The sequence below is a fragment of the Ochlerotatus camptorhynchus genome, unplaced genomic scaffold, assembly GCF_037179485.1.
Source record: "Ochlerotatus camptorhynchus isolate MF236.1 unplaced genomic scaffold, CSIRO-AGI_Acam_v1.1 ptg000220l, whole genome shotgun sequence".
In the NCBI taxonomy this organism is placed as follows: domain Eukaryota; kingdom Metazoa; phylum Arthropoda; class Insecta; order Diptera; family Culicidae; genus Ochlerotatus; species Ochlerotatus camptorhynchus.
The window spans coordinates 169451-192339 of record NW_027040710.1 but is presented as its reverse complement, the minus strand read 5'-3'; the positions used below and the strand labels follow the sequence as shown (position 1 = coordinate 192339).

The window sequence follows — 22889 nt, the reverse complement described above, 5'->3', positions numbered from 1 at the left end:
GCACACTATTTCTATGCACTCTGTACATTTCACCTGATCGAGTCCGGGACAATGAACTCATCGATACTCACTGTCGGTCAGTTTTCACAGTTATCGAAAGTGCCACTCCAGTTGATGAGATATTCATTTGTGGTGACTTCAATCTGCCAGGCGTTTCGTGGAGTCCATCTCATAGTGGATTCCTTTACCCAGATCCCGATAGCTCTACATTTCACGCAGGAGCTATTAGCCTTCTCGATAACTACAGCGCAGCGAATGTCTCTCTCCAGTGGCATATTTCCATCTTGCTGGAAATTTGCGCACATGTTTCCCGTCCCAAAAAAGGAAGGAAACGAGCTGTGGATAACTATCGAGGAATTACATCGTTAAGTGCCGTTTCGAAGCTATTCGAGCTAGTGATTATGGAACCGTTGCTGTCCCATTGCAAGCATTATTTGAGTGCTGATCAACATGGGCTTACTGTCGGCCGCTCTACAACCACCAATCTGCTGTGTCTCACATCGTATATAACCGAAAGCATGTGGGATAGGGTTCAAACGGAGGTTATTTATTCAGACCTATCCGCAGCATCCGACAAGTTGAACCATGCTATTGCGATTGCAAAACTCGGCAGGCTCGGTGTATGCGGTAATCTTCTGAGTTGGTTTCGATCATATCTTACCGGTCGGCAACTAAAGGTTGCTATAGGAGATTGCAGATCCGCTACCTTCTTCGCCACTTCAGGTTTACCTCAGGGAAGCCACATGGGACCGTTAATTTTTATACTGTACATCAACGACGTGCATCTGGTCATCGAAGCTCCTCGGTTATCATATGCAGATGACCTCAAAATCTTCCTACGAATCTGCTCCATTGCTGATTGTCACTTTCTTCAACGTCAGCTGAATGTATTCTCTAGTTGGTGCAGGTTAAACAGAATGGTAGTGAACACATCCAAATGCTCCGCTACTACGTTCTCACGAAAACAACAACCGATAATATTTAGCTATGACATGCTTGGCTCGACAATCGAACGCGTGAATCAGGTGAAAGACTTGGGTGTGATCTTGGATTCACAGCTTTCATTCAAGCAACAGATTGCATATGTTGTTGATAAGGCGTCAAGAACTTTAGGGTTCATATTTAGGATAGCTTAAAACTTCACTGATATCTACTGTCTAAAATCTCTCTATTGTTCGCTTGTTCGATCGACGCTTGAGTATTGTTCAGCGGTTGGAACCCAAACTACAACAACGGTGCCGAGAGAATTGAATCTGTTCAACATCGCTGTCTTCGATTTGCGTTGCGTAGATTGCCTTGGAATGATCCGTTTCGTTTACCCCGTTACGAAAGCCGTTGTCAACTTATCGACCTAGAACTTCTCCGGACTAGAAGAGACATAAGCCCTAACCGTGGCCGATACCCTGCAAGGAAGGACAGATTTCGAAGCTATCCTGAGGCAAATTGACCTGAATGTTCAACCCCGACCGCTTCGTAATAACCTTACGCAAAGACTGCCTCTACGTCGCACAAATTATGGAGCATACGCAAGTAACATTGCAAGTTTTATGGAGGTTTTAAAGCATGCTACAAGTCTAAATTATGGTCTACAGAACCCTTATAAAACCGAAATTGTTACTTGAGATACGGTACGATTTGCGGACTGCATAGAACATTCAAAAGAGTTGCATCTGTTTTCGACTTTCATCTCTCCCGTGATGCGCTTCGTCAAAAGATTTCTTCTGTTTTTCGCCGGCAGGAGTAACTGACTATAAAATTTATTTTTTTAAATGTTTTTTTTTATGTCATGACCACGCTTGAATGTATTTTTACTACCTATAATTGATAAGGTTAACATCATTGGGGCATCATCCAGCCTGTTGATGTATAACAACAATAAAACAATACTCATTGCTGAGTTCCTGCATTTCATGTGGTTTATGAATAGACTTTACTCAAATTTGAGTAGTTCTCATTTACCGTTTGTTTCTTTGCTATTTTTGAAAGGTATGGATTTGGCAGTCGATTAATGAGTCAAACCCCGATACCCCGGCCATGATTTTTTCGGATGATCGGCGAAATATTGTAGTTAAAATACTGACCACAAATGACATCTGTATTACCAAAAATCAGTTATCAAGGAATCCAGAAAAAAAAAAGAATACCGACTAACGCTCCATCCGCAAACAGCGGCACCTCTCACTTGCAACGTTTATTCCGGTCAACTACCTACTCGTGAAAAGTTGCTCCCATTTTCGGTGGTCCCCTGTCCGAATCGCACTTTGCTCGATCAATCACACTAATTCGGACCGGCCTCTTCATAATGCTATTTATTCTGGCCGAACAGCTCCGGTCGGTCAGCATCATCCATACGAGTGCGTTCGTCCTAAATAAGAACCATCTCGGCACGATACCACGTGTCCATTTCTCTTACCATATCAATTTGTTTTAGCTGCTTCCGAGAATCTGTGAATCCGGCACTCATTTTCACTTTTACATTTCCGTTCTTCTTGTATCTACTTATTATTCTTTTATCTTCCTCTTGTTTCCTCTAATTCCAGTGGCTGTCGGTGGTATCGCTGGCTGTACTGTACAATATAGTGTTTGTGATAGGACGTGCCGTGTTCTGGGAAATCAACCGCCAGGCGCCGGCACTCTGGTGGACCTTAGACTATCTATGTGATTTTATATACTTAGCCGACACGTTAGTGCATTGTCATGAGGGTAAGTATCGTAAATATAATGAGGAAAAAATTAATGAACCAACGAACGAAGGAAGGCAGGAGAACTGCTGCTGGGTACGTTCGTAAGTACGGTATATTGCTGTTGACTGTGAAGACTTTGCTCTTAAAGAGTGTCGTTGGCAGACGGTACTTTTTTTCCCGGAAGATTGTCATTGCCAGACTCGAGGAGACGAAGCAAACAACTCATCAATCTTGCTCTGGTTTTCCTTATTCATAGAGTAGAAATCGATCATTCCAGATCCGAGTTGCACCCCGCTTGAAGGAGAGCGGTAGACGCATTGATGGATTCCACTTTCATTTGCTTGCTCATTTCATTCATTTGTTCAACACCCATAAATGGAAGCTGTTGCTGGTATTCAGTAGCACTTATTTTAGCAGCTAGTAACATGCGAGCAAACCCGGAGAGATACATGGCGCATGGGTGAGAAGAAATGACATATCGGAAGAAGAATCCTAGGACAAGGACATGGCTCCATTTGTATTCGTACCGCGTGGTGAAGCGTTCCTGGGGATTATGCTTAGGTTTATGTGTGCAGCTCGTGTCGTCTTTCATGACACGTTGGAAATAGCATTGCAGTAGAAAGTCGTCCAGAACAACAGCTGATTGGAAAATATTATAATTGAAGTTTGGAGTTTTTGGTAAACAGTTCGAAAAAGTTGTGAAGATTTATGTTAATATGATGTAAATAAATGAAGCGTTATATATCATGGATGATAGATATTTTTTTCTGAAAGTCTGGGATTCAAATTTTTTTAGCCTGGGAATTAGCAAAAAAAAATCTTCAAAATCGGTTTTGACCAAACTTGACCTGATATTTACGAATAATACCAGTACATTACTTCGTTCACAATACAGCATATATTAAGCAGTTAGCTTATTTTGATATCAGATTAAATTCTTATTCTGATTTTAGATAAAAACCAGCTATTTTTTTATAAGCGGCGCCGGTGGTGTAGTGGTAAGCGTGATGAGTTCATGAGTAGATGGGTCGATAGGTAGGGTCCAGGTGTGGGAGCTGCCTCCCTGGCGTCGGTAGCGTTGGTGCTCAGCACGGAAAACAAGATCGATGGAAAACAAATCAAGAAAAAAGAAAACAAAAAAAAACTCTTTCAACGGAATTGTTTGTTTGGAAAGTTTTCAAAATATTGAAAATGTTTTATCAAAAAAGAGAACATATTAGGATGTCTTAAAATAGCATTTTGTCTTGAAACCTGGAACTCAACCTCCAAATGATAGCTTAAGGTGTTACAAACAAACTTTCCAAGCTACAATTCAGTAACCATTTGGCATCCACTCTGATTTATGATGGTTTTATAACGGCAATGAACAATCCATTTAGTTTAAATACAGCATTTCAAAGTGTAAAACATTCCTGCTTAGTAATTCAGCTTTTTGCTGTTTTAAAAACCTTCTATAGTCTGGCACGAAAGTCAAAAACTGTCTTGTTTTGAAAATAAATTTAAAACAGTTCTCAATCCTTCCTTAAAACCAGTGATGTCATTTCATCCAAATGCGGCTCTAGCGTACGTATATTTTGCCTCCTCTGAGAATGTATGCATTGCAACTCATGCGAGAAAATCACCACGTTTACGGTTGGAACACGACAAGCCAATTGTGAGAGAGTGCTTATTGAGAACTTCTGTGGTGAAAACTAAAATCACTCTCTCTAGAGAAATTAATTTAATGTGCTCCCGAGTTCACTCACCTAAAAGCTCTCGAGGGTTTACCTCTCGAGAAACTTCACTGCAGAGCCCACTCTCCAGAGCATAGGTTTGAGCGCTGTTGATGCATTATTTTGCCGAGTATTTTGCTACAAGCATATTAAGCATAAAATGGACCTACTACATATGAGACACAAACCAATCCCCATCCCAGGTGGTCATTTTCTAAACAGGCCTGATGGGACCAGGAACTGTAACTAATAATAACTGCAATTTCATAAGAACTTAAAATGAAAAGACGCATCTGTGTCACTTGGTAATTCATACATGTCAACCACATAAATACAAGAAATAAAGATCATTTTAAGTCAAGTAAGTCACTACATATGAATATCCTAAAGGAGTATATGTCCCCCTTTTTAAATAGTTTTTCTACATCCTCCTTTTGCCCGAAAATGTCCTCCTTTTAAATCCTTGCATTTTTTCCAGTAACATATTCATAAAATTGTTTTCAAAGAGCGTTGTTTGCAGAGCTTATTTGTTTAATTATGTCGCAACATCATCTTATCTAGCATATGCCATTCGATGGTGGGACTAGCAGTATACTACAGCTGTCAACCCCCCTACATTTAGGCTGCGGTCCATTTGGTAAATTGGACAAATGGAAAATTTTCAAATAAATCTGCTATTCTCCCAGACTTATTTCCGACAAACCAGGAATCAATTTTGACAAAAAAATTCTCGAAAATCGGACGATCATAATAAGGGTGTTCGAACATCAAAATTGATTTTCGAAGCGTCAGTGAAAATTCATAAATTTTCTGAATTTTTACTTAAATTTGACATTTTGGAGATAAAGTATAATGTTCAAAAATCTCTCTGTTTTCGATCGTGTGATTTTCAAGGTGTTTGTCAAAATTGATTCTTGGTCTGTCAGAAATAATTCTGTACAATAGCAAGTTTATTTGAAATTTTTCTATCTGTAAAATTTAAGTTAAAATTCACCAAATGGAACACAGCCACACAGATTGAATCCAACATGTGTTCGATTTTGACGTTCTGGTTCTATGGGAGTTAAGGTATTTCAAGCATAACTATTCAAGTCGACGTAACTGATTTTGTAAACAATCTCTTCAATCGACGATTTTTGGCAACTGCAAACTCACTCACAGAAACTAACAACACCAGCTAGTAGGCGAAAGTTTCCCCTACCTGATAATGGTGTTTGTTTGCGTGGGTGAGTTAGCAGTTCAGACAAATCGTCGATTGAAGAGATTGTTTACAAAAGCAGTTACGTCGATTTGAATAGTTACGCTTGATTCGTTTAGGCCGCTACCATACTGAGAGCGAAGAGGCACGTGAATCGTAAAATCGAATGTTAGGAATAATATCAATAATAGGAATTCTTTTGTATAGAACGCTAAGCACGCCTCTACGCCACTATGGCAGCGGCCTTAAGGCCCACGCACATTAGATCCAAATCGGACGCGTTGCGGCAAAGTGACAGTCAAATCTATTGTCTAACTGTCAAATTTATGTCAACGCAACGCAAACGGATCTAATGTGGGTGGCCCTTTAGAGTCCTATGCTGAATCAATGGTAAAATTAACAGGTTGCCTAGATGTTCCATGTTGGCTTCAATCAGCTAGACTAGATCATTTCGAAATATCAAAAATGAATTATGAAGGCTAGTTTGATGCATTTTACTGAAGTATAACGAGAAGATGAATTGAATTGGCAACGACTACAAGGTTTGAACAATCCAATATCGAATGGATCATTGAAACGGAGCGTCAAATCATTCACAATTGCACTTTCTCTATAACCAGAGGACCAACCAGTTCTTCCACTCCATGTTCTCTGGAGTGAGTTTCGGTGAGTTAAGTGCAGAGTATTTTTGAGCTCTTATGTCGCTCTTTAGTTCCCACAAGTGCAGAGTAATCTAATCTCACCACGCAGTTCATTCCAAAAACTACACACACAGTAAGGGTGTAGTGAATAATATACTGCATCGAGATGGGAAATGACAGGCGGGCAGGAGCTCACAGTCTCCCAGTGTTGGTGAGTTCTTTGCCGTTAATGTTCACGGAAAGTTCACTATTTTGCCATACAGAAATTCAAAACAAAAATTTTTGTCTGCTGATTTGGACAGTTTTTGACCTGTTTCATATGACCGGAATGTTTATGCTGGTCACAAATGCCGTGCTAAACTGATTTCCTACGCAATTAATCAATCTTTGATGTGAATTTCGCTAATAAACACGAGGAGCATTTCCTATAGCAAAACTTGCCATAACAAAATGGGCGGTTCATTTTAGTAAAGCGAGCGAGAAGATTAGAATGTTAGCTCTTGTCTCTCACAGAGGAGAATGACAAGTATGCTTAAAACTGCTCTGTAATTGAAGAATAAACGTAATTATCAATTGTTTATTAATGTCTTGATAAAATACTTTATAAACGTGTTCTATCATTATAAAAGCAACCATAAAACCATTAGATTTTTCATCAGATCAAAAAGCATTTATTGGTGCTTTTAAGGCTTTTTTAAAATGCATCATAAACTCCCCAATTACTCTGTTTACAAATTGAGCTTAAAAGATGGTTCTTCATAGTTAATAAAAGCCAAATTTATGACAAAAAATCTCGAAGGATAGACGAAGTAGGAAATCAAGTCGGTTTCAGCAAAATTTACTTCTTTAGAAGAATCTGCCCACCATCAACGACTTACCATCTGGCGAAGAAGAGTAAAGTGAGCGTGGCCCTTGAATTCATAAAACATTTTCAAAAGTTTAAAAACATACCAGCCTTCTCCAGACCATGCGAATAGATGAGAATCGAAATAACAACCGGCAGCAAACCACTGAAACTGTTAGTTAGCGGAAATTAGCTGGTTTCCGATCCACGGGACGACGCGTAGATGCCAAAGACCGATATTCGACGCCATTTTGGAAACCAAGATGGTGGCTATCAAGTTTCATAAAACGCGTCAAATACCCTATGATATGGGTATTTTCGGAACAGGGACAACGCGTGGATGCCGAAAATCGATATCCGACGCTATGTTGGACTCCAATATGGCGGCCATCGGGTTTCAAAAAAGTGTCAAATATCCTACAATATGGTTATTCTCGAAACGGGGACAACGCGTAGATGCCGAAAATCGCTATCAGATACAATTTTGGAATCCAATATTGCGGCCATCAGGGTTCAGAAAGCGTCAAATACCCTACAATATGGGTATTTTCGGAACGGGGACAACGTGTAGATGCCGAAAATCGATATCCGATGTCATTTTGAAATCCATTAGGTTTCATAAAAGTGTCAAATACCCTAGGGTATTTTTCGGAATGGGGACTTTTCCGATTCCCACGACGCGTAGATGCTGAAAATTGACACTTCTTCTGAAATCGGAAGCCACCATCTTGAATTTCAAGATGGCGTCAGACACCGATTTCTGGATTCTAGATGTCACCCCGATTCCAAAAAAAAAAAACCACATTGATCGGTATTTGAAAGTATTTCACAGTTTCTCTGAACCAAAGTCGCCATGGATTTTGGATAGATAATTTTCGTTATCTATGTCTCATCCCCATTCTGAAAATAACCATATTTTAGGGTATTTGACACTTCCGCAAATCGGAAGTCACCGTTTTGGATTTCAAAATGGCGTCGGATACCGATTTCCGTCCTCTAGACGCCATCCCGATTCCAATAATACCTATTATTGGATGATGGGTATTTGACAATATTTCCCATTTGTTCTGAAATCGGAAGGCGCCATCTTGGATTTCAAAATGGCGTCGGATATCAATTTACGATCTGTAGAATTAATACTGATTACAATAATATCAATATTGATGTGCATTTGACTTTATTTCCACTTTTTATTAAGTCGAAAGCCACCATATTCGATTCCAAAATGGCGTCCAATATTGATTTTCATCCTCTAGACATCATCCCGATTAAAAAAAAACTTTAATGTTAGGTATTTGACAGTATTTCCCACTTTTTATTAAACTGGCGTTGAATATCAATTTACCATATTGAACAAACCACCCGACAATCTTAAATTTGACATCCACGTGCACAGATCTGCGCACATACGCTTAAATGAACCAAGTGAACAATCAACAAAATTCATGAAAACTGCGTGAATTTGGATTGAACAGCTTCGTTTCAATGCGTAAATAGTAAGTAAGTTCATTTGACAATGATAGAAGAAATGAACACAAGTCAAGCCAAAACAAACAGCATGACATGAAAACTGATCGGAAGTGGTTCTTTTGATGTTGACGGAGATCTGCTCGAAGAGAAGACAGCATGACTTTGTGATGGTTTACAGCTTCATCGTCACTTGATGATTTTCGATTGAAAGTGACTTTGTGGGGCCCTGTTCACAATTTTTACGTAGTGAGAGTCTAGGATTTCGATACTTTGGGGTTTGGATACGATGGATCAACCAAGTGGATGAACACCAACCAAGGTAATCCGTTTCTTGCTGCTTTTCAAGCACGAACCACTGGCGAAGATTGTGATCTGCATTGAACTGTTTTCTGTAATTTTTACGTTTGGTGAATTTTTGAACCAAATGTGTGTGTGTTTTTTTTGTCCTGACTAGAATGTCATCTCGTTTGGTTTTAGTAAACCAGAACTGGAAACCAGAAGAAGATTAGTTGTACAAACTAATTGTTGACACATAGACTGAAACCAAGTAGTATTGCAAGTTTTATCAAGGTTTTAAAGCATTCTATCAGTACAAATCATGGGCAACAAGGCTGTGATAAATCAAAAAATTATGTTTGAGAAATTGGTTTTCCGAATGTGGAAATAATCATCAGGATATTTCACCTGGGCCCTGTCTCATTCAGCATACAAAGTCAATCTGTTGGCTGGCTCCAACCATCACGATGCCTCGGAAACCTACGATATAGATCTGCCCGTCCGCCAGAGTGGTAATCACCGTCGCGATGACACTAGCTTCACAATCACGGTGCGCTCGTACCCCACTCCAGCACTACCCAAGCCAGTAGACTTCATCCTGGAGTGGAAAATTAACGGGTTCCTGAACCACATTGGTGATCTTATCTCATCTTTCGCCACAACGCCCTGAGTCATCGCACTCCAGGAAACTAACAAAGCGACAACAGACCAAATGAACCGCTCCCTAGGCGGTAAGTAAACGTGGATAGCGAAACGGGGAAACAACATCCGGCACTCCGTGGCCATTGGGTGTTATCAGAGAGAGCAGGGTATCCGTTTGAGCTTGTTCTGACTTTCGACAGCTTTATTATCAGTTGAAGCACATTGCGCTGCCGCGATTCTGCCGTTCACGCGTAGAACTCCAAATTCATCCAGCATTGGTGTGACCTGGTAGATAGTGCTGGATTTCTCTAACGGTCGTTGTTGCTCTGACGGGAGGAAACGATTTGTAGACAGGGTGATAATCTCGTCAGGAAAGGATTGCCACTGAACTAGTCGGAAAATTGAGTTTTCGGCCATTTTCAGCTCCTTCTTCGTAAGAACCTTGGTGTTAAGGCGACCATTGCGACAGTTGTTGGTGAAACGGTGAACGTATGCCATAACGCGTTGCAAATGCGTCCACTTCGAAAATCGTTCGATGTCTACAATACATTCGGGAACATGTATCTCCCGATGAACGTAACAAGCTCGTAGCTCTTCTTCTCCTGATTTTTCCGGATCACCTCTCTTCCAATCTCGCTCAGGTAAGTATAGAAATTCAGGTCCGCTGTACCAGATGCTGTTGAAATTGAAATACGGTCCAGCTCCCCACTTCGTAGCCTCGTCAGCTGGATTATCTTTCGATGCTACCCAGCGCCACTCGGTGCGGTCGGTCGCTTCCAATATTTCGGACACTCGGTACGCTATATAGGGACTGTACTTGTGAGGATCCGCACCAATCCAACTGAGGGCTGCACTTGAGTCGCTCCAAAATACCCGCTTTTTGATCGAGTAGGAATGGCCGTCGATAATGTATTTTGCGAGACGCGTTCCCAGCACGCAGGCCTGAAGCTCCAATCTCGGAATAGTGACTGATTTCAGCGGAACAACCTTCGTTTTTGCGGAAACTAGCACTACTTCCACTTCTCCATCTTCGTTGACAACTCGAAGGTACGACACGCAGGCACAAACGTCCCGGCCTGCATCGACGAAGGTATGTAGTTGAACGTTTGCTAAATTTGTGGCCCCTGTCTTTCGAAAGTAGCATCTTGGAATCCGAACGCTATTGATGTGATCGATCATCTCAGTCCATTGGCGCCATTGCTCGAACAACCGATCGTCTACTTTCTCATCCCAGCCGATTCCTAAACGCCAAGCGCTTTGAATGAGTACCTTGCCGAAGACCAAATATGGGGCGAGGAATCCCAGTGGGTCGAAGAGAGACATCACACACCGAAGAATCTGTCTCTTTGTTGGCTTGTGGCCGTTCTCGATGATGGATGCGACATCTCCACGCATCGTAGCTGAAAAACATAACTCATCGGACTTTGTCATCCAACGCATTCCCAGGACGCGTTCAGATTGCTCCTTTTCATCGAGACACATTTGCTTCACCGGATGCTGTTGACTCTCCCCTAAATGCTGAAGAACCGTTGGGCTATTCAAACACCAATTCCGAACCACGGATACCCTGCTCTCTCTGATAACATTGGGGTTTTGAAGACGATACCTTTCCAGGTTGTCAATATGAACTCCGAGCTTCCCATACTTGGTGTCCAGCTAGCGGCACCGGCGAACATCTCCGTCGCATGTGCATACCTACCGTGCGGGCAGTTGCCGAACTTGAACGATCAACTCAGCTAAGCCATAGCTAAACTACCGGAACCGCGCATCCTAGTTGGGGATCTGAACGGGCACCATCCAAGCTGGGACTGCCCCCGCTCTGACCCTAGACGTGCTACCCTAGTCGATATTTTTGAGAAGGAAGACATGTTGATGCTAAATGAAGGTGTGCCCACGTACTTTAACTGGCGGCATTCTTCTGCCATCGACGTCTCTGCTGTTAGCCGCTGCTTTGCCGGCAAAAGTTAGTCGAGCGCGAACACGGATCTTTATGGCAGTGACCTCTACGCCATCAATGTTCAATTTTCGACCGCCACCTCCTCGATGGCAACACGGAGGCCCCGATGGCGCTATGAACAAGCGGACTGGGATAGCTATGGTGAAGCCTTGCAGTCCTTGTTACTACTGCGTAATCTGAACAGCATTGAGGACTTTTCAAAAGTTGTATACGAAGCGGCAACAGCAACCATTCCAAAGACCAGCAGCGTTCCGGGGCGATAAGCGCTACGCTGGTGGAACGAAGATAAGAGGAAAGCCGTTAAAGCCCGGCGTAAATCACTTGGTCGTGTAAAGCGTCTGACATCCCGACCGCGAGGATGCTCTCCGTCACTACCAAGAGTCGCACAATCAATGCCGGCAAGAAATCCGTATCGCCAAACGAACCAGCAGGATGGACTTTCTGGATGGAATTAATTCGTCGCAGTCTTCGGCCGACTTATGGAGGCAAGTCAACGCCCTCAGTGGGAAACGTTCCACGTACAGGTTAACGGTGAAGCGGTTTTTGACCCTGCTATTGTAACGGAATAACTCGGCTCGTTCTTTGCCGATCTCGAGAAGTACGAAGACGAATTCAAGCGGAAAGCTAAGCCTTCGACGGCATTCATCACAATTTTCACTGTTTCTTCTGACAATAACTAGGCATTTTCCTGGCAGGAATTGCAGCATGTCCTCCGCTGCAGCAAAGGCAAGTCGGCGGATCCCGACGCAATCGGGTACCCTCTACTCAAGAGGTTACCAATGCCAGGTCAGCTATGGATGCTGAAGCTTTTCAACCAGCTCTGGCTCACTAACTCGTATCCAGCGTCGTGGAAGGAGAGCTTAGTGATTCCCATCCCGAAAGCCAATGAAACAACCCGTGGAGTAAGCAAATTTCCGGCCAATAGCTTCAGATGCCACGTTTATCCATCCCGGCACCGTGTCACCTATCAAAGATCAAAGCCAGCCCATACCACTAAAGAAGACGGTCCATATTCTGGGGGTACTTATTGACTGGTCCCTCAACTTCAAGCAGCACTTTATGGCGGTCAAGAACGACTGCCAATAGAAGGATCAAACTGATCCACAACATCTCCCGCCCCCACCGGTCTAACAATCACGACACTCGTTTCCGGGTTGCAAGTGCCATCATCGATAGTCGCCTACTGTACGGTCTTGAGATGACGTGCATCGCCACCGACAATCTCGTGCAGATACTAGCATCAACTTTCAACACCTACGTTCGGATTGTCTCCGGTCTTCTTCCGTCAAGGCCCGCCGATGCCGCATGTATCGAAGTGGGTGTTCTGCCCTTCCGCCATCGTATAACCGCAACAATAGCAACGAAAGCCGCTGCTTTTCCAGCAATGACCTCCGGAAATGACAGGATCTTTCTCCTCGATGAGCGAAACAGACTCCTCCGCACGGCTGCCAATTCAGATCTCCCCCCAGTGGCTACGGTACACTTGGTGTCCAAAATTGGCGCATACCTCCACCAAAAATCGAGAATCGGATAAAGAGCAGGTTCAAGGCTCGAGATAACTCCACAGCGCTGAGGAGAACAGTAGCCGAACTGCTAGGTTCAGACTACCCAACCCATGCCCACATATACACGGATGGATCGCTTTATCGAGCCGGGATCGGAATTGGAGCAGCTGGAATTTCTGCACCGATGAGTAACAGCTTACCGCCACAATGCTCAGTTTTATCCGCCGAATCCGCAGCCATATTTGTTGCCGTTACACACCCTCGGACCGGCCCATACTGGTGCTATTAGATTATTACAGCGTGATGGAGTACACCTCTACTTCGAAAATCAAAACTTGCACGCAATCGATGGCAGCGTCGTTTGCGAGCCCATAAATCCTGATTTACAAAAGCTAACTTCAAACGAGCGAGTGATGACTACCGAAAGTTGAATGCAGCACTCTACAAATCACACGTTCTACGGGTGCAGTTTGGCTTACGCCGGGATCCAAAATCCTCTTGGGGCTTCGTAAATAGCAAGAGCGTCAAATCCGCCCAAGAGTGTCCAAAAGTGAAGCAGAAGCGTGCGATTTATTCGCGATTCTTTTTGCATCCGTCTGCCAATCATAGTCATCGTCCGACGCCGAGGACGAACTGGCTGCGTCAAACATATCGCTGGACGCAGTTGATCTGGACACGTTCGAAATATTGACTGCAATGATTATCGATGCGTCAAAAAAGTAAAGAGTTCATTTGCTTCTGGCCCGGATGGAATTCCTGCTGTTGTTCTCCGTCGCTGTGCAAACGCAGTAGCTGAGCCGTTAGTCTTCATTTTCAACCACTTGTTCGAGCAAGGAGAATTTCCCATGAGCTGAAAACTGTCTTACATGTTTCCTGTGCACAAAAGCGGTGACCGGCGAGATGTCAGAAACTATCGTGGGATAACAAGCCTTTCTGCCGCTTCGAAGCTATTCGAGATCATCGTCAGCGATCATATTCTGCGTGCTACAAAGACCCACATCTTGACCGATCATCACCGATTCATTCCCTGCAGGTCCGTAGCTAATAACTTGTTGGATCTAACTACCACCTGTTTTACAGCTATGGAAGAAAAAGTGCAGGTAGACGTAATCTATACGGACCTGAAGGCGGCTTTCGACAAAATCGGTCACAAAATGTCACGCAGGAAATTATCACGATTGGGACCCTCGAATAGACTGGTGTCATGGTTTTCATCGTATCTGACTGACAAGGTGCTGCATATTAAGCACGGATCTTGTGTTTCATCGCCATTTGCTAGCACGTCCGGCGTCCCACAAGGAAGCAATTTGGGGCCGTTACTATTTGTCATATTTTTCAATGACGTTGCATCTTCACTTGGCTATAGATGCAAGCTCGTATATGCTGATGATCTAAAGATATATGTGGTGTACGTACCGCTGCTTCGAGGATTGTCTTCACCTGCAACCTTGCTCAACATGTTTGTTCACTGGTGTCACTTGAATAAACTTGACATCAGCATCGCAAAATGCCACGTAATGACCTTCTCTCGTTCCAAAGACACGATCATTTATGAATACCACATCGATGATACTATGCTTGATGGGGTGGACCATGTGACCGATCTTGGTGTTGTGTTGGATTCGAAACTCTCCTTCCATTCCCATTACGCATCGAGTATTTCCAAGCAAACCGTCAACTTGGCTTTATCTCCAAAATTGCCAAGGACTTCAGGGATCCACATTGTCCGATTATAAAAAAAAACTTTACTCGAATGGGCTCCAAACGACGTTACGTGGAACCTAAGAATCGAGCGAGTCCAAAAAGGTTCATACATAGGCCTTCAGGAATCTACCATGGCGTGATCCGTCTAACCTTCCAGCGTATCCCACTAGATGCCGTCTGCTTGGTCTTGAAACGCTCGAAGACGAAAATTACCACAAGCAACGTTTGTCGTTAAATTACTCAACGGTGACGTCGATTGCTCCTATCTGCTATCGCTCCTTGACTTCCGTGCTTCAGGTAGGATATTACGTCAGCGGCCCCTGATGCAGCCGTACTCTGTATGGTTATAACCAGCCTATATCTTCGTTTGCATTCGTTTGCGTTCGTTTATTTGCTTCGGTTGAATCCGCGTTCCATTTTGGTATGTCGACGCCTCAATTTGTAAATAGAGTAAGCAGATTGAACATAATTTAGATATTCATTAAGACTGTTTGTCAGATGATTTACTAAACAATAAATAATTAAATAAATAAATAAACAAATCAATAAATACAAGCCCTTACATCTGAGACCCCGACTCACCCCTGAATACAGCGTATCGTTGTGACTACACAGCTGAACACGGTGTTCACCTAGATTCCTGGGCACTGCGGTATGCCAGGAAATAGCGAAGCCGACAGCCTGGCAGGGTCTGGACTAGCTGGGCCTTGTTACACCGAAGAAAGAGCCATTACAGCACATAAAGCGATGGATAGTCAGAAAAATGTGCGAAGCCTGGGAAGTAGAGTGGTACCAATCCCAATCCCTCTTCATCCGAAGAATCAAAGGAACGACGAGCAAGTGGACGGATATGCCGATACTACGGAACCAGAAGGTGGTTTCTCGTCTAAAGACAGACCATACAAGGATCTCACAAAGTTTTGGTGGGACGCAGTTTCACAGAATGTGCGACGTTTGTGGAACCACTTCATCGGTGAAACACATCCTGTGTCCGCAATATCAACATCTATTCGAGCAGTACACACTTTCCAACAGCATGAGGGACATCCTGGGCAACGCACCTTCCACTTTAGTGACAGTTTTTTATTTCCTCAAGGACGCTAGACCATACAACAACATTATGGCCCCTTCAACTTTCTTTTGGCTGTCGGGACATCGCTGTCGGACGGAGACTATTCTCTTCTACGGAGGAGCTCTGATCTCGCTCAGAACCCTACATAACTTTGAAGTACCAGATTGCATTATTCTTGTTGCCCGTATTGTTAGGCATTTACTGGAAAATTGTAAGCCAATTCCGTAACAAAATTTGCAGGTGAAACCCTCCTCTGGAGCCCCCTTTTTTAAAAAGATAAACCAGCCAACGGCTTAAAATCTCTCTTATAAAGAAAAAAAAAAAGATTATGAATATTAATGCTAGTTGATATCAACACTACTAATTTAAACGATAATGGATTGCCGCAAGTATCTTTTTTTATTTCATGTGTGCTAGAATTAACTTAAAAATAAATTCAAATCTTGGCAACCAAAAGTAGACCAGGGGCCCCAAGGGTGGCTAAGACGGCCCCTGCGTGGGTAGATCATCTTTTCGTGGTACGTTACGGGATGTAATATCTATCACCAATTCCTAGCTCTGACTAATTTAAACTAGGGGAACAGAACTGTTCAGTAATCAAAGAAACACATCTTAGTCCTTGTTACTTTTTATGCGTCGTTAATAGTGATAAGCCCTCGGGTTGCCAGAACCGAGGCTGATCTTAAAACAAGGAAAAAATGTGTTAGTTAGTCTTCATATTTGTGATTCCTAATCTTCTATTCGTTGCTCCTTAGTTTGAAGTGGTTAAGACTAGGGTTCTAATGCATGGCCATTATCGGTAGTGTATCAAAATCGACGACTTCATCATACGACATGCACTAAACGAAGGTCACGGGATATACTACAATAGATCAAACAGAGGAAAAAAAAAAGTCAAGATTCATCTCTTTATTAAATCATCCGCACCCAGTTCCTGCAGGTATATACTAACTTCATCAAGAATTTCCGCTTATTTTCCTCCCACGCGGACGAGTGTGACTTCCCACTTCAGTCCTCTTTCTTCGTTTCACAATCTGCTCCAGCACAATTCCAAGAAGTGACACCCCACCAGACAGTAATCCTGTCACCTCTCTATCCACCCACCTTCAATGGGATGCTGCGCTGGACCCTTCATCAGAAGGCACACAAATTAGCTGTAATCTGGTTCAACGACCAACTTTGATTACGCAGACTTTCCTGACAACTGAAGGACCATGACATTCCCACTTCCCACTGAACGTTCGCTTGACTTCCCCGTCATTACTGTCGCTTTCGATTTCGGTCTCTTCCGGACCGGGGAATGAACCTTCCACATTCATTGCCGAATCGAACTGCTGATTTTTACGACTAATTAGTCACGCGATTGCGAATTCAGCAACTTTTCCGACACTGAAGTAAACGAACGGCTATCGTCGTTTACGTTTTCTCCTATCTCGAAGGCATTTTCCGAGGAAAAACTGGTCGTTTGGACAATTCCTGGCTTCAATCCAAATGCCCATGAGAGCGAATTGCTAGTCGGCAGAAACATGACTTAATCGATTAGTTGGAAACATTATTTATAGTGCAGGGCATGGGCGATATCTTTGACTTGGTAGTTTTTGCTGAACTTCTGCTTGTACTGCAAGATGAAATCGGAAATGAATTTCTAGTCCGACTACATTTTGTGGTTTTCTATGTGGTTTTACAGTTGCTTGAATCGTACAACTAGCTTTCTTGGCTGCTGCATTGGTAATGCTGTTGTTGGGAAAATAACCAATGAAATACATTTTGACTTTGACAGTGTTTGTGAAACGTTCTTAGTATTATTCATTTCGTTGGAAGTAGAAGGGAGACGACAAGTACTCGAATGAATGGCCTGTCAATTGTTTATGAACGGCACAATTTGGTGCTTGTCCCCCAGACTGTTACACCCAAAATAATGGCTGTTGGTACTCACATGAAACCAACCTCAAGAGAATATGCGAAACGTAGAAACTTAACCAGAACGAAGAAATGAACAAGCAGAATCCTTGTTCTCCGCACAGGTAAAGTCTGCAATGGAAGCAACCTAGCCGTCAGGCATCCTGTCTGTTCCATTATGGTGTCTGGGGGGAAAACTTGTCGGAAAAGAACAAGTCGTTTGTGTGTGTGATAAAAGTTACAGACCTCGGTAGAAAGGTGTTAACAGCCAGCTGCTTTTCGACGCAATTTCCCGCTGCTGAACTTCATGTAGGTAGGTGGGTGTGTAGATTTGAGGTGAGGAATTGTTTCTCCGTCTTTCCGCAACTCTCCGTTGACTTGTTTTATTCAAAACGGATATGCCGTAGTGAAGCGGAGAGTGAAGGATGTACATATTTTGGCAACATTTTTCCAGGGGAAGAAGACCGAGAGAAGTTTGCTGTAAGCTATAAACAGATGCAGGCTTGGGACTAGGGGTTAAACGGCTTATGGCTGGTGCTTAGTTTACTGGAAATAAAAATGTTTATTATGTAACATGGATACTGCGAGGGAAGTGAGATGACTTCGCATTGAAATGGTTGAATTATCATTTCGAAATTGCTCGTTAACGGTGACGAAAATGTTGTGCCGTTTGATGTTTGATGGAAGGAAACTAGAGGTACACAAGAATCAAATCTAGGGCTACATTTACATCATGAAAATTTTATTATATCATCCACCATTGCAACCAACACATCATGATCCATTTCAACGGAAGGAACAAGCAAAGCCCTGATAAATTACAACATTTAACTTATAAGTAATAAGCAGGCCGTTTCAAGAACCCCTTGCTTCCCACGGTTGAGATACTGGAAATTGGGCTCAGTATCTTTCAGCGAGGGTAAAATGAGCTTTACCCCTACTGACTCGTTTCGGGTGACCTCTCCTGGTTCAGCCCTTTCTCACTACATCGAGTTGGGAAAAGTTCGGCTACATGTGCGTTTGTTCGTTCCCCGGGTCATGAACTGCCAAAACTGCAAAGTATGGCGCCTGCACAGTCTCTGCACCAAAATGCGTGTACTGTAAGGGAACTCCGCATGGTCTCTCGTCGTGCCCGGCGTACAAACAACGTCGCGGGGAGAAACTAGAACGCTCTCTTAAGGAACTTTCCAGGCAGTTTTTTGCATTAATGCACCATCGACCAACGACAAAAATCGCTTTACTGTTTTGTCTGATAACGCTTGCCCAAATCAAGGAGCGGTAGGAAAAAGGAGACTTCTACTCCTCCTGGATTCCGCAGAACTGGCTATACCCAGGATTTTCCACCTCTCCCGGGGACATCCAAAACCCTTGATGTCCCATTTTTAAGAACAGAAGCCCCTTCTTCATCTGGGTTGTTCTCATTTGATAAAATTGTGGACGGTATCCTCAAGAACCTCGATATTTCTGATCCTCTTAAAAACATTGTTCTAGCAATTGCAGGGCTGGTAGCGATTCACTTTTTAGTGACTTGGTCACTTTTTTCAAGCCAGTCACTAAGAAGTCTCCTTTTTGAGGGCACTAAGTCACTAAAGTCACTTTTTCTTGTAACACTAGTTTACAGCATTTTTGAACTCGGTAAGGTGATGATCATTTCCAATGCAAAATCCTACGCTGAATTCAATGCCGTGGTCAGAAAAAATTAAAGTAGAGCCATTTTTGAGATATACAAAAAAAATTGATTTTTTGAATTTTGGACAAAAGTACGATTACTAAAATGTCAATATCTTTGAACCTAGTGCACCAATTTTAAATCTTTTTTTATGAAAATGAAGCTAGATAAATTTGCTATGGAATATTATGTTTTAATTAAAAATTTAATTTTGAAGTCATTTAAAAATTTACAGCATTTTTTTTTTATTTTTCCTGCGAATTTTCCATAAAAATCTTGTTTTAATCAACATTTTTAATGGGATGAAAAGATTCAAAAAATCATTCCAAAATTTATTCTTAAAGTCCATTAAAAACTGAAGAAAATGAGCCTTTAAAGGATGACATCGGTTGGAAATTCTCGAAGTTATGAGCATTTTTGTAAAACACTTAAAAATGTTGCTGAAATACAACAGCTTTAGAGTTCCTTTTCTAGGTGTCGTTGTAAGCATCCAAATCGCATGTAAAGTTTTCATGGGAGATTCTTTTCTCTACATATCAATTTGATTAAGGCATATCAGGATTTAAAACCGAGTTGATACAAAAGAAATTTATTTAGGTTTTATTAAAAATGATTGAGAATCGAATGACTTTGTCTTCGATGTTTTGAACTTGTTTCTCGAATCAGAAACCAACAATAGTCACCCATCATTGCTTCATCCCAAAACTCTTGGTAACGACGTTCCATCATCTTCATTTGTTGGTGAAAACGTTCGCCGTGCTCATCACTCTCGTCACCAAGATTTTCCGGGAAAAAATCCATGTGAGAATGTAGGAAATGTATCTTCAAAGACATATTCACACCTGTGTTCAGTGAAATAAAAGGATTTGAAATTAATTATATGTAACAAACACAATATTTTTGATTTATACCTATTTTCTCATAATTTTTGAGCAATTCATCGACGGCTTCCTCATAATCTGGGCTTCTGAAATTTCCTAAAAAGGTTGTGACAACACGCTGGAACGATTTCCACGCTTCTTCCTCATCTGGTGTCAAAACTGTATTGAATGCGGAATCATTGAGCAGTTTTTTGATCTGTGGGCCAACAAATACACCTTTCTTTATCTTTGCGTCAGATAAATTTGGAAATACTGATTTCAAGTACTGGAATGCCAGCCCTTCTTTTTGCAACGCTTTGACGAAATTTTTGAATAGCCCAAGTTTTATATGTAGTGGTGGAAGTATTATGCGTTCTTTTACCACAAGAGGATCATTTTTAACGTTGTCTTTACCAATTGTGAAATTATCCCGTTTTGGCCAATCTTTTCGGACGTAGTGTTCCTTACGAGCTCGACTGTCCCATTTACAAAAAAAACACATATATTTTGTGTATCCCTGTTGCAATCCAGTCAACATGGCAACCACTTTAAGATCGGAACAAATTTTCCAATTGTGTTGATTGTAATTTATCAAATTGAGCAATATAGCCATTGATTCATACGTTTCCTTCATATTAACGGCATGAGCTAATGGAATAGAAGGTTTCTCATTCCCTTGATGCAGTAAAACGGCTTTCAAGCTCAACTTGCTGCTATCGATGAATAAATGCCATTCAGCTGGATCATATGGCTCACCAAACTCTTCAAACAAGCCGTTTACGTCATGGCAAAAACATGCCTTGTCCTTTGTAGAATAATATTTGTCAAATTTCTTGTGACGATTCCTGTGACAAGAAATTTTGACCTCCTTGCTCAGCATGTTGTGTTCTTTCAAGCGTGATGCCAGCAATTCGGATTTCTCCTTCGATAAGTCGAGATCTCGCACCAAATCATTAAATTCGGATTGTGTAAGCAGTTTTGGGTTTCTTTCCAATTCCACCTCGAAGTCTTCCTCGCATTCCTCCTTGAATTCTTCCTCACTTTTTGTAACGGTCGATTCAACAGAGGGCGCTCGTTTCCGCTTTGGATTAACAGGATACGGGACCGAACTTGAATGTGGAACAGGTTTTGTCATAGAAGCCACTTGTGGATACTCAACTGTTTTGTGACGTCCTTGTTGCTTAACTTTTGTCAAGCAGAAATAACAATCCGTTGCATGACAAAACGGTCGTCGCCATATGGTGGGCATGTCAAAAGACAAATAGCGACTGACAGATAACAAATAAGTGAGTTAGTAAGTAAGACATTAACACTTATTAAAAATAGATGAAGTAAGATAATGTCGATCAGGAAAGAACAAAGCACTACCATGCTGTACATAAATTTTTTATATGAAAGTTATTCAAAAAATCAATTTACCTTGCGCCTGACATCCACCAAGCCAAGCACGTTTTGCACGAACTACATAATACTTTTGGAATCCACGGTTCGTCAAAGTCTCCAGGATCAATTTAATAATAAAGCCTGTATGCAGTTTGCAACGAAGCAGTGAAATTGACCGATTTTGTAAATATATAGTTGCCACACGCGTAACAAAACTTTTGAGGATCATTTTTACACTTGAATTCACGTTTTGTCGTATACATCGTTAAGCAATGTTAAAGAAAGAAAACTGTCAAATTGAGTTGGTTGCGTTAGGTTCTCGCCGAGCTGTCTCACAAACACTAGCGTAAATTATATTGTTGAAAATATCCCATTTAATTTTGCGTGACAGCTGGTAGTGTTAGTGAATTGCACCGTATGCGTACACGTCCGCAGAAAGGCTTACTGGAAGTGGTGCATGAACCTAGGAGCGGGACAACGGCCAATCTTGGAACATTCAATTTCCATGATTTTACAAGAAAATTCATAACTTCGACAATTTCCAACCGATTTCATCCATTAAAGGCTCATTTTCTCCAGTTTTTAATGGACTTTAAGAATAAATTATGGAATGATTTTTTGAATCTTTAAATCCCATTAAAAATGTTGATTAAAACAAGATTTTTATGGAAAATTCGCAGGACAATTAAAAAAAAAATGCTGTAAATTTTTAAATGACTTCAAAATTAAATTTTTGATTAAGACATAATATTCTAGTGAACGATAGCAAATTTATTAAGCTTCACTTTCATAAAAAAAGAGTTAAAATTGGTACACTAGTTCCAAAAATATTGACATTTTAGTAATCGTACTTTTGTTCAAAATTCAAAAAATCAAAATTTTTGTATATCTCAAAAATGGCTCTACTTTATTTTTTTCTAACCACGGCATTGAATTCAGCGTAGGATTTTGCATTTAAAACGTTGGTCAACCACTAAAGTTCACACTTCTTATGTTGTTTTGTAAACTAGTGTAATCAGTCACTATTTTCAACTTTTTTAGCGTGAATTTATTTCAAGATTGATCATTCTTTGCTTTGACCACCACCACTTGAATGCTTTGTCCGATTGAAAGTTGTTGGGTTTCATGCTTGAATCTAAAGTACCTGATGATGTCCAACTCCGACGACAAACGGTTTCTGGGCAAATGCTTCCTCGCAATACCGGTGATGAGATCCGACTTGAGCTTGGTTTTTGGTGACATGATTTTCTTTTTTGGTTCTGCTTGCTACGGCAATCAATTGGAAACTAATAAATTGTGTGATCCCTCTCCGCTCATATATCCTCCTATTGAATTCTAGAAACTTCGAAACAAATGTTATCAAGTGATTTGCA

The 22889-nt window shown here is 41.7% G+C and overlaps 1 protein-coding gene across 1 annotated transcript in view; it reads left to right on the top strand.

Moving 5' to 3' along the window:
* CngA (Cyclic nucleotide-gated ion channel subunit A) overlaps positions 1-22889 on the top strand; it is a 243301-nt gene that overhangs the window by 173057 nt on the left and 47355 nt on the right. Inside the window, exon 4 of the mRNA XM_065224960.1 lies at positions 2541-2703. Coding sequence (XP_065081032.1) covers positions 2541-2703 — 163 coding nt within the window. The remainder of the gene's footprint in view (positions 1-2540; positions 2704-22889) is intronic.